The sequence below is a fragment of the Cygnus olor genome, chromosome Z (genome assembly GCF_009769625.2).
Source record: "Cygnus olor isolate bCygOlo1 chromosome Z, bCygOlo1.pri.v2, whole genome shotgun sequence".
Taxonomy (NCBI): Eukaryota; Metazoa; Chordata; class Aves; order Anseriformes; family Anatidae; genus Cygnus; species Cygnus olor.
Window position 1 is genome coordinate 50,109,746 of NC_049198.1, and position 12,548 is coordinate 50,122,293.

The 12,548-nt window shown below is 38.2% G+C and overlaps 1 protein-coding gene across 3 annotated transcripts in view; it reads right to left on the reverse strand.

Moving 5' to 3' along the window:
• The window catches only part of SLC44A1 (solute carrier family 44 member 1), a 65,741-nt gene that overhangs the window by 20,760 nt on the left and 32,433 nt on the right, over window positions 1-12,548 (reverse strand). For all 3 annotated transcript variants that reach the window (XM_040541062.1, XM_040541060.1, XM_040541061.1), the window contains exons 5-7: window positions 6,799-6,892; window positions 2,301-2,470; window positions 489-578 (exon numbers count right to left, since the gene is read on the reverse strand). In XM_040541062.1, the coding sequence (XP_040396996.1) occupies window positions 489-578; window positions 2,301-2,470; window positions 6,799-6,892 (354 nt within the window). The remainder of the gene's footprint in view (window positions 1-488; window positions 579-2,300; window positions 2,471-6,798; window positions 6,893-12,548) is intronic.

Genomic DNA, 12,548 nt, shown 5'->3' on the forward strand with positions numbered 1-12,548 from the left:
TTTGCATCCTCTCCTCAAAACAGATTTTAGATATGCCTACAGAGCTGCTAATATGACTGAAAGGGCTGGTGAAGATGTCAGGTTTATATGGACACATCTATGTCCTAAGGCCACATAACCAATAGCTGTCCTTTGATTCCTGCATGCTTCAGTACTCCCCATGGGTTGGTAAGCCATTAACACATCCAGACCAGCTGCTTTGCTGACGTGCTTGGAGGTAGGTTAAGAAGAAGACAATGGTTAGGGCTGTATGAGATAGGCTGACAGGAAGCTTGCCTGCCAAGTAGGAAGTGCAGCAAATCCCTGTGGAGCAGCATGCTATCTGAGAGAGGACTGCAATTAGAAACACCTATCTTGCAAGGGGCTCAAAGGAAAGCAGAAATAACAGGCACGGTCCCAAGATTTGTATAGGATTTAGCTGACCTGTGGACATGGAGGATAAATATGAGAACTGGCCACTCAAAAACTAGGAGATAAACATGACTTACCAAGTGATCCCAGAATGACAATAATTGTTAAAATCCAGACAAGTACTCTTGAAATGTACCTGATTATGACCATCAAAATCATGGACAACACTGGAAAAAAAAGACAAAAAAAGACAAATAAAATAAGCAGAACAATTATTTCAAGTAGGAATAGCCTTTCCAGTTCTCACACTGCACTACGTAACTGTCTTCCAACAGAATTTTTAGATAGAGATTTATTTTCTGTGGCTTACAAACTCACTGCACAGATAGTTAAGGAAATTAGGCACATCTACATCTGCTTTGGTGCTGCTGATTAAAACAAAGAGAGCATAAGTACATTTACATGGTACATTACATACAAAACATAATGTGTACATACAGACAGAGATGTATTTAGACAATGACAAAACAGACAGCAAGACATGATAGTACTCTGAGGCTACTAACATGAGCACACCTCTCAAGGAACAGAGCTTTGTGCTTTATTTTCAGCATTCAAAATGAGTTTTTTTTAACAAGCTCTGTTCAATAGTTCCACTGCCATTCAGGAACTACATGTTAAAAAGACCTCTTCAGTGTCAGCCAACTACTGTTTAGTGAGTGGTTTATATAAGTGCATGCACATATTTTTGCACATACTTATTTGTGTACGGTAGTTAACACTTCCACATGAAAGCTGCTTGAACCAGGCTTTGTGAATCACAAAACCTACCCTACTGTTTAAGTTAAAATTAAATGTATATAAAACCTTCTATTAACTTCTGACTCTAACTCAACAGTAACACTGCTAATTCATCCACTAGGTTTCAGCTTTTGAATAGTCATTTTACCATTACTATCAGACTAATGCAGCTGTCAGGGTAGAAGATTAGAAGAATAAACAGCTCTCTAGTTACAGTTGAAAAGATACTCAATGGTCTTACTATTTCTTAAGTGGTAACTAATATCCTCTTTTTTTTTTTTTTTTTTCTTTTTTTACATGGCTAGTATCTGGAGCTTTCCATTTAATATTTACTATACTAGGTATACTTAGTATATTAAGTGTAAAGATTTTATACTCAGTAGGACTAAAATATACTCATTGGGAAAGTAATTTACACAAGTGAATAGCATTTCACTTTAATTTACAACACTTCACTACAGTACTTTCGTCTGGTGAAATGTGTCACTCCATAGGCCAGAAATGAGCATTTTGCTATCGCAAAAACCATTCAGCACCTCTGTACAGCTGGGAATTTCCAGCTCAACAATGCTGCGATTTTCAAAGGCATGAAGTGTTTTGTTTGTTTGTTTTTAAACTTTGGGGAAAGGGGAGGGGAAGGAGGAAGTAACATACAATACAACAAATAGGCACCTAACTTTCGCATTTTCCTTCTGAACGTTCTAGTAAGCCTGTACAATTAAGTGAAACAAACTAAAAAATCTACATTTTAGAGAAGTACTTTATTGTGCACTTCTCACCCTGTCCTTTTTTATTGGAAAAGGGACTTCAGTTGGCAAAAGATTAATATTATAAAAAGAAAAGGTGAATATTGCAATAAAAAGGAGGAGAATGGGGATGCTTTGGTAACTATGTCAAAACTCTTGTTGACTAATCAACTGCCCCAAGTGTTCTGTCCCTCACCATGGAAGAGGAGAAAAAACAGGAATGCACATGTATATTGCTTCTGAAGAAGTTATCCAGCTGTCAAAAAATACGTATCATTCTGAACCATTTTTAAGGGCTTGTTACTATAATACATGGCGGTATTTTTTTTTCTCATATTGTTGTTAGAGAGTGTTAACAATCTCCTATTGCAGTAAATAGCTAGTAATGAGAAAAACAATTACCTAGTGATAACAAGCAAAGTCCCATTATAATCTCTTTGCTGGTCATAACTCCACTAATCAGCCTGTGTAAGACACTACTGTCACTGACAAAGGTGATCAGGGCCTCTGCAAACTTGGCATAGCAGGAAATGTTCACAGGAGCACAGCGATGGAAGAATGGAATAGGTGCACTGGTGACACAAGAAAAAAAAATCAGAAAAAAAAATTACTCCTACTTAATATAAATGCCACATCAACACACAAATGAAAGGTGAATAGACGCAACCACTCCACCCTCATAACATCATAACCAGAAACCATGTGTTGAATGCACAAGTGCTGCTGGAATGAGGATGATCATAATGGGAAGTGATGTTCTTACAAGTAACCCTGTGAAGCTGCAGTGCACATTCCAATAGCATATTACCCTCCCACCTTTAAACAGCAAGTCTCAGAAAACACATGTTCCTATTTCCAGTTAAACATCTCACATTCAAGTGTCACATGGTGAACCAGCAGCTGAAACAATGCCTTTTGCTCATGTTAGAACGGAGTACTGGCCCATATTTGCAGCAAAGAAATCCCAGACTGACAATACTCTTCTTGCAAGGATACATTTTACACTAAAAGACATCAGCACTTACAACTGTTGTCAAGCAAAACCAATATTATTTGTTCTTAGTCTTCCCCCACACTAGGCCTGTTTTTCTGTTGAAGATTACAATCACAGGGATTATCTTCATTACCTTTGTTAAAATAATGCACCACATCCTTTGCAAAACATGCAAAGATGCCTTTATGGTTTCCTTATTTCTGCTTTGGAAGCATCCTCCCTGAAAATACTGATGTTATGCATTAAACTTCTCAAATGCTCAGCACAACATGCTATCAAGTCCATCAGAGGAAGATAAAAGAGAGCAAAAAACTTCACTTTAAAAGTGGGTAATTTTGTTTTCCAAGTATTTCCCAATAAGTAGCTGCCTTTCTGACTCATGAACTATGTCAGATCTCAAAGTGGCCTATTACATCTTTTGATCCTTCTTCTCAATTCCAGTTCAGATGCATATTCCATGAATTACATGTTCCTTCCTGTAATTGGATGCAACGAAAGAAATGTCTTTTGTATCAAGTCAGTCTTTTCTTTTAACCTTTAAATTTATTTCATCCTCCCCAATCTTCCTTACTTAAAAGATTTCAGTGGACTGCAGAAGCAATGCACATAATCTTTTGCAGTTTTCCCATTTTAGCAACGACCCACAAACCAATAATTTCCTGTACTCTATAACAATTTCCTAATCCCAAGCCTCTCCGAAATTCTAATCTCTATCTTAAACACATAGTGAGTAAACCAATTGCCTCAGCCACATCCTTTCTATCCTTTTTTTTTTTTTTTTTCTCGGGGGGGGGGGGGGGGGGGGGGGGGAAGGGGGGACAGGTGGGAGACAACATTCTGAAAACCAAGTGTGTGTAATTACTCTGCATATAATTCAGGAGAAATTATGATCACCTGCCATACCTAGATAACTAATAGATCCTAGGTTTTTGTTTGAAGTGACTGACAATTGTAAATTATATGGTTTTAAACTCACTGTGCTAGATAGGTAAACACATTCGCAGGTGCTCACATTGATGCTCTACTTTTGGTTAACGATGAAGACCGCAGTTAAGCACAGCAAAGTAATACTGTATTATTCACAACTGTTTAGAAAAAAGAAAAATTTAACCAATATTATGGCTGCTGTATCTAAAAGGCAGCCTGTGTATCCTCTCAGCCTTTTACAACATTGCCTATTTTGGAATACACAGAGTACTACTCTTCATCATACACAGTAATGTTGGGAAATACTGAAATACGAGTTTCATTCAATTGTTAACTGATCCAACTTTTCAGAAAGCCTGGAATATTTAAAAGTTGCCAGTACCAGTAACAACGCCCAAATTTTGAACTGGGCGTAGGCAAAGGACTGTAATTTCTGCATCTGATTAAGAAAATACCAGTTCTGAAGAGTAAAACTAAGAGGATTAAAATGCTGTTCCAAAGTACACCCTAACAGAGGAAAAAATGTTCTGGTGTACCACTTTGTATTAATTAACATCTCTCATGCTACAGTAATTTCACTACGCATTTTAAGTTACCTATTTTCATGTGCAATATTTATTTTCTAACTTTATTGTAATTAATAAAAAATGAGGTTAGTGTTCCTACAAGCCTTCTTGAATAAATTGGACTCCTGAATATCCACCTTTTGAGAGCTGTTGCTATTTCAGTGGTTTTGACTCAACAAGTAGGTAAGGTTCTTGTTTAATTAAAAATGCAGTAATAGATCTATTTCTATGTCCTGTACTATCTTATATGGCCTCTTGGTCATTACTTGGTAGATGGCATACTCAAATGGAATTGCAAGTTTCTGAGAATAATAGTAAGTTGGTTAATCATGAACAAGAGCAAGTGAAGTTCAAGCCAGCAGACAAAGTTAAGAGACCCACCTAATTGTTCAAATATTAGACCTCAGAAAATAACTGTTTTGTCTCACAGCCACACCCAGGCATATATAGAAACCTGTGTGTAGGGAACCTGGCTGGAATGCCACTGTTAACTTTTTTTTTTTTTTTTTTTTTTTTTATAACCTCTACAGAACAGACTTCTGCAGAGCTGGCCGAGAGATAAATGCTGCAGGGAAAAGCTGTATAGGTTTTCCTCTGGAGTTCTCTATTCCAAAACTAAAAAGTGAGGTTATGATCTACTTAGACTGAGAGATTGTAGGCAGTTACTGGAAGAAATGTGAATCACTGGTTGCATTGCTGGACTGCACTGATAAGTCAAAGTTGTACACAGTGCCTTGAAGCTTGTGGATCAGAGTCCCTTGAGACCAGAAGACTCATCTGCAGGGTGTGAAGAAGCCATGTCATCAAATATCAAGGGATGGGCCTAACAGATTGAGCAACCTCCATTCCATTGACCTTATAGTCCATACCTCTGACAGATCAAATCTGAGAAAACGAGGGCTAGGTAAGTTCTGACTGATTGCTTCAGCCTACAGTGTGCTGCTGCTTTTTCAGTTGTCTCCTTCCACAGGATTCCATTTCCCCTCCAAATTACACCGATTTTCTCCAATAATTTAACCATAAAAATCTGAAAACCAGAGTGGTTTGCAGATACAGTATAGGCTTTTTCTGCCTTTGGGCATTAAGTTCAGACTTCTCAATCTCAGAAAATATTCAAACGTGTTGTACATTTTATTCATGCCAAACAACAAAGGGGAAATATGCCAGTGGCACAATAGCTTTCTAGAAATAACTCTAGGTAGTTTTTGCAAGGAATTTACATAGTATCATTAGAGTTCTGACATGCCGTTCTATCTGCCTGTTTTCTTATTAAGTTATATTAATTCAGATTGAATGATATGGGAACACACAGTGAGAAAAGTCAATATAATTCTAGCAAAAATTAAGAACGACGAGCCTTTTCAGTATGCAAGCTGGCACTGAAATTTTCATTTGTTTTTGTATTACAGCTATAACAGCTGGTTAGCTGCATGGAATATTGATTTGCTGTGGGGAAAAGTAAAAAAAAAGTTTATATTCCAGCTGCTATTTATTGCCAATACAATATTAAAAAAAATTATTCGCTGGATAGCTTACCATGTAGACAATAGATACTTAAAATCAGAGTTTCTAGAACTGACATTTATTGAACTGTAACAGAAGATGATCCATAGGGCAAGAATAACAAATTACAACCCTCTACTGCATATGTTTGACAAGCTAAAATTTGTGGAAACACAACTTGATTCTTCTTCAGTGAATAGAATTCTGACAGAAAGGTGTGCAAAACAGCAAACAGATCGTTTCTTTTTTTCAGTAATGTTTATCTCTACATTTCCAGTGGAGCCAACGCAGCTTGCAGAGTTTCTGGAGCTACAATCCTTTCTCTCTACTTCACAAAAAGCAGTCCAGTAAAATATTTTGAACAATAAAACTCAAATCAATCTGTTTATAAAATATAGCCCTCTTTTTCCTTAGGCATCCTCATATTAGTCATTTGGGGACTGAAAGAATCAAAAATGAAGCAATTTGCTCAATCTGACTGGCTGAGGTTAAGGTGTTAGAAGTGAACACTGCAAGAGATTATATCATTTTCATAAGAGATTATATCATTTTCCCTCTCAAAGATCCAATGGGCCTCAGAAATTGTATCTGAACTGCACTGCTGGAAGGCAGCTGGCTGTAGGGTGAAAGGCAGTAAAACAGCTGATACTCAGCACAGTATCAGTTACATAAGACAGAAGAGAACTTGAAGATATTAGCTCAATAATCTTATTAATGCGTGTGTGGATAGTTCAGGTTTTTCTTTACAAGTTGCATTCACAATGTGTTCTAAAAACATGTTACAGTAATACAATAAAACATCCAACTGCAAGACAGAAGAAATCTATGCTGAGTATTTTCTACGGTATTTTCACAAACAAAACAAGTCTCTTCTCCCTTCATCCCCAATCAGACAAGATGTTAATATTACCTCTCTGGAACAGGGTATTTAGGACATAACTTGGCAGCCCTTGGATCTGTAGTGTATTCTGATGGCTGTAGTTCATAGCTACACAGAGTGGATCCTGTTGGGAGGGAAAAAAAAAAAAAGATTGGTGGGAAAAAAATCAAATATTCTTCGCAAACAATATTAAAATTGATATAGGTCCTGGTTCTGTAGCTCCTCATGTTATTACCACAATGTTCTGCCACAGCTCCTGCGGTAATGCAACACTGAATCAAGCCCAGCACATACTTCAGTGTAACAGAATTACATTTTCCATCTAGCTTTGGGTCCTCCAGCATTTGTGTATTCAAGTGGAAAAGGCTCATTCATGATCTATTGTAAAAGAGTAGGACACAAAACACTTTACAGTCTCCCTTCCCTGCTACTCCACCATGCTTTTCTTGTATTGTTTTCAGTGTATGAGTATTGCATAAGACAACATTCCTCATAGAAAGAAAACTTTCAAGTGTTGTGGAGGGGATTTTTTTGGTGTTTTTAAAATGGTACTGGTCCACAGACTTGAGAGAAAGGACCAAATGAACCAAACTGCTGAGATTAGAAAGTTGGCTGAACACAACAGCTATTGCATCAGACGTCAAAAGCTCTGGAAATGAAGCTGAATGTCCTGCATACACAAGTCAGTACAGCATTACAGTGATCAAGTTGCCTACAACCGAATTTAACCGAACTCAAACTGCCTCATGGAAGTACATCACCCAGACAGATCCCTCCTCATTTGCCTGTGACGAAGGCACTGAACTTTTGAGTCACTACTTGAAGGAACACAGCGATTGCCATATCAGACTGGAGCAGTGGCCTCTCCGAAACTGGAGAGAGAGAGAAAGCCTACAACGGGATAAGCTTCCTATCCAAAGAGAATTCTTTCCCAAGTTTATTTGCTAACAGCTTGTTTACTGCTCAGTGCAAGGGGCAGCATTCCCTGAAGCCTTTAGCATTCTTTTTCCTAACACAGTAAGTTAAGGACATCTTGACCTTCCCCAGAGATACTCAATTCTTTGTATTCTGAAAGTCCCCTCTCCAGAAATACTTGGTAGCAGAGAGTTCTACAAACTGGATCTAAGCGTCTTTACACAAATTAAACTGAGACTTTTGAGAAACCGTCTTATCTTAGCCTGTGTGACAGCAGGCAGAAGTATTACTTGGAGAAATTGGAAGTATCTGTAGAAACTGTAGAATATTATTTGTAGAAATCTTGTTTACCATTGCCATGTTGCTTTCCCTGTGAACAGACATCTGTTTATAGACTGCAAAAGAAGAGAGTAGCTGTCCCATGCAGTCTCTGGAACACTAGTTAAGTATCACTTCCATGAATTAGTATTTTGGGAGCAGTCCAAAACATCAAGTACATCATTGAAGAAAATTAGATTTCTTGCAAAGTGAAGGTATCAGGTAAAACATCTGAATTCTCTTTTCAGTGCTATTACATGGAAAACATGACATCAAATACACAGACATCAGACAAAATTATCTTCTTTACATCATAGTTGTAAAATAATTAATATTCTTTTTGGACTATACTGATGAGAAATTTTTTTACTCTGGACATCATTCTCTGGGTATACAAACTTTTGAATGAGTGTATAAACAATTCTGGAATTTGGAGAGGGGGCAGGCAGCAGTAGAAAGAGTCACACGTGTATCCTCACTTATAAACACAAGGAAAAAGAATACTGCATATATATATTTTGTTTTGCTTTGAATATAGGCCAAAAGGTAAATAATAGAAATGACCAGAACATGAAGTCCGTAGCAAGAAGAAAAGGAACTGTATAAGTGTGTATCGATTTATGATAAAGAATTTTTGGTTCCTGCTTTGTCACTTTTTCATTCAACACTATCAGTGTTTCACTACAGCTATGCAGAGGTCCCCCATAACCCAAAGGGAGAGAGCTGAACTGTGGAAAGCCATGCTTCCTTGAACCTTCTACCAGTTCCAGCAGAAGGGGAAAAGGACAGGACTTATTACGGCCTGGGAAGAAGGTTCTAGACCCTTGTCTGTGCACAGAAATGTACACCTGAAGACCTTCTGTTTGTATCCCAACCCACACGAGTAAGCGAATCGAAACTGGATGCCAGCTCCTGATCTACACAAAGCTATTCAAGCAGAACTTGTAGACTAGGATAACCCAACAAGTCCCTGACTGTGGAGGAAACTGGAGGCACCTTGCCAGGTCATCCCAGAACCCTCCTGAGCATTCTCCCTCCTGCCATGCAAAGGATCAGTGGGTGACTCTTGCTGCCATTATCTCCTCTTGCCTGGGAACTGCTCTTTAGGCTCCTGTGGCTCTCCTGCCTTCTGCTTTCCACCTCATGTTACGTACTTCTTTAGACTCCCAGCCAAGCAGGAAAGAGTTTTCATGGAGCTTGTCAGACTAAGGACATTAGCCACCCTGCGTCAAAACAAATTAGCTGAAATAATGCCCATGACATTTGTTTGTCCTTTTGTCCTACACAATCAGGCAGAGAAAGTTTTTACTGTTCAAACAAATATTTCTTTCTGTCTTGAAAACCTTCTGACTTCACTAATACTGTGTGGCAGAGCTCCACAACCGAGCTGGATGCTTGCACACTGTATCGCTGTACATCAAGCAGATTTTCTTAACAAGGGAGTAGCCATGCACCAGTAAATAAAAGTCTGAATTTTGTAAGGTGAGAACGGGAGGAATGGATTGCTTTGCCAAAACTTCCAGCCAACACTAGTTAGTCCGGGCTACCAGAGTCTATCTTAGCGTAGCCAGTCTCAGTCTTGCTGTTTGAGTTTACAAGGCCTGGAAAAGCTGAAAGACGAGCTTCAGTGATCTACCTTGCTGAGATAACTAGTCTACCAGAGGCATTACCATCATTCCTAAATTATTATCACACTCAAATGTTTGCAAAGCATTACACCTAGAATTCAGAGAACAAACTGAAAAACCATTGAAGTAATACATTCTCTGCTCCCTACAGCTGTCCATGTATTTCTTCTGGAGAAATCATCAGGCAAGTAACATTAAACTGTCCTACAGGGACTGAATTTGAGATACCAACATATCGTAACCTTAAAGAAAAATACTGCTAGACTATGTGGGGCAACAGCTGCCCAGCCAGCAATGAAAACATAAAATTTGCTGGTTCGACAGAGTTTTATTAGTTGTTTTCACCTACTAGGTGGTCTTCTGGAGACACAACAGTTTCTGATCCATGGTTTCTTCTCCACAAATAGAGTTGCTCCAGGCCTTAGAACATTCTGGGGCTGCGACTGGAACGAAGTATCTCAAAAAACAAACCTTCCTTTCAACCTTAACCCAGCCATAGGAACAACAACCACCATTTCCTTTAAAAAATGGAAAATGGAAGCTTAAGACACTGGTTCATATACCTGTGGGGAACTCTGCTGCAAACTTCACAGCCAAAGAGCACAAAATGGGTAGGATGCCAAGTAGTACTTGCACAAAAGAAGGTATGTTACCATTCATTGCTGACTTCTGCAAATAACAAAAAGCAGAGGAGCACAAGGTTGCAAGACCTCAGAAACTCCCTATGGGGAGCAGTAACAAAACCCTCTCTCTACAAACTCCTGCCAAGTGGGAAAAGACTCCCGCTATCATGAAAGAAAATACACGATGCTGACCACACTTCTTCACTCTTCATCTGCGAGGTCTGACAACTGTAATTATACCCTGTCAACCACCATACGAAATAATTCCACTCACAACACAAGTACTAAGAATACATAAAATTTAGGCTTGCATCAGTTTCCTACTTGCCTTTGGCTTTTTAGAATAATGAAGACACTCCAGAAGCAGACATTTCACATTTGATGCTTCATTTAGGAATGAAGTAGCATTAAGCTATGCACAAATTACCATCAGAGCCAGAAATGAGTAAGAAAACAAGAACTCCACTTCTTTGAACTAGCAGCTAATGTGGAAGCATCAGAGGACTGTGCAACATTCCTAAATGTTGTAGAGAGCCCTTTGTGCGAATGGTGCAGGAATACATGCAGGAGGCCAAACAAAGATGTAACTTCACCTGAACACCTAAACCTAATCTCTGGACCCCAAGAGAAACCAGAAAAATGCCTTGAGGTGAGTAAGAAGGCATAGGACTAATCACTTTGTGGTCCTGAGTTCTCATATTAATGCAAAAGATTTGTTCTCAGTGAAGCTTCACTCTCTAGATCTATCCACCAGTATCTTTCAGAAGCACAGTGTGTTTTAAAGGAAGGAAAGTAAGGACTGTATCTAAACTCCTGGTTGTTCCAAAGGGATGTACTGTCACTTCTGTAAAAGAGTGAGAATCAGAGGGTAGGAGAAATCACAGCTTGCTTTTATAAATAAATACGGGACTGAAATTAAAGGAAGTATCCTCCAGTGCCTGCAAAAATGTTTGAAGAAAAAAACACAACACACACAAAAAACCAACAACACAATTTAGACCCTTCAGATGTCTCCAGAATTTAAGGCCATGAAGAGAACTACTTCAACAGCTGAGCACAGTTCCTGTTACAAATAACTGTATGTAAAAAAAAAAAAAAATGCCTTTAATGTCCTAGAGTTAAAATTCATAGAGATGTATTTTCAGTTGTAATTAAAGCCCAGACTATCCCCTTCTCAATCAGCAGTACAGGAACTTGAAAACAAATACTAATTTACTCATTCAACCACTCATATTTTTCTCACTATTAAATAAAATCAGCTATTCTGGAACCAAATTAAAAGCGCATCTAGCCTAGTAGCTGTTGTTTATCTCCTCCTGCATCTTTAGCTCTTCGCCACTTATGGCTCAAGGTTAGTACAGAATCACAGAATGGTTGAGGTTGGAAGGGACCTCTGGAGATCATCTTGTCCAACACCCTGACAAGCAGGACGACCTAGAGCACACTGCACAGGATGGCATCCAGGCGGGTTTCCTTGAGTCCTTTTCTACTTTTAAATGTCCAAACATTGTAAGCCCAACTGTTTACCTTTTGGTATCTAAAATATTGCCATATTGCAATAAGTTTCATACTTTACCCATAACTAATCTAAAAAATCTGGCCATTTGGTGCCTGGTAATTTCATTTTACTCTGGAGTTACATACTACTCAAGTTATGAGACCAAAGAATAGGGCATTTTGTTGTTGTGTTTTAACTTTCTCTAAGCTATTTCTTTTTCTCAAGACCTTACTCTTCCTGACATCATTCTTTTTTTCCAGGCAAAAATTCTTTGGACTTTTCTTGTTACTACCATCAACAGACATAAAAATTAAAGTAAGTTTAAGAAAAAAAAAAAAAGTAAAAAGGCATTTGCAAAGGAAGGACCAGAACACAGCCTTTAAGATGGCATCAGAGCAAGAGTTTTACATACAAAATGTGGTCCCTGTTTTTCTCTCTTCACAATTTATAAATATTGCACTTATGGACAATGCTATCAATGTTATCAAACATTTAATGATATCAATAACGCCATCTTGGTGTAGATTACTGCAGGACTCCATGCACAGCCTATCTCTATTGTGAGAACTGTTTCATTCTAACTGGGGGGTCCATTTTCAACAGAATTCTGACAGGCAGCTGTAGTAACAAGGTAGAGTAACCATATTGCCCCGTATCTCAAAACCAGTTATAATGTACTTTTATTATTGTATTGTTGTTGTTGTACTATTGTACTATTATTGTTATAATGTACTTTTATTATTACTAGACATTCAAAAAAACCACACTCAGAATTAATAGCAAATTCAGATTCCCGAA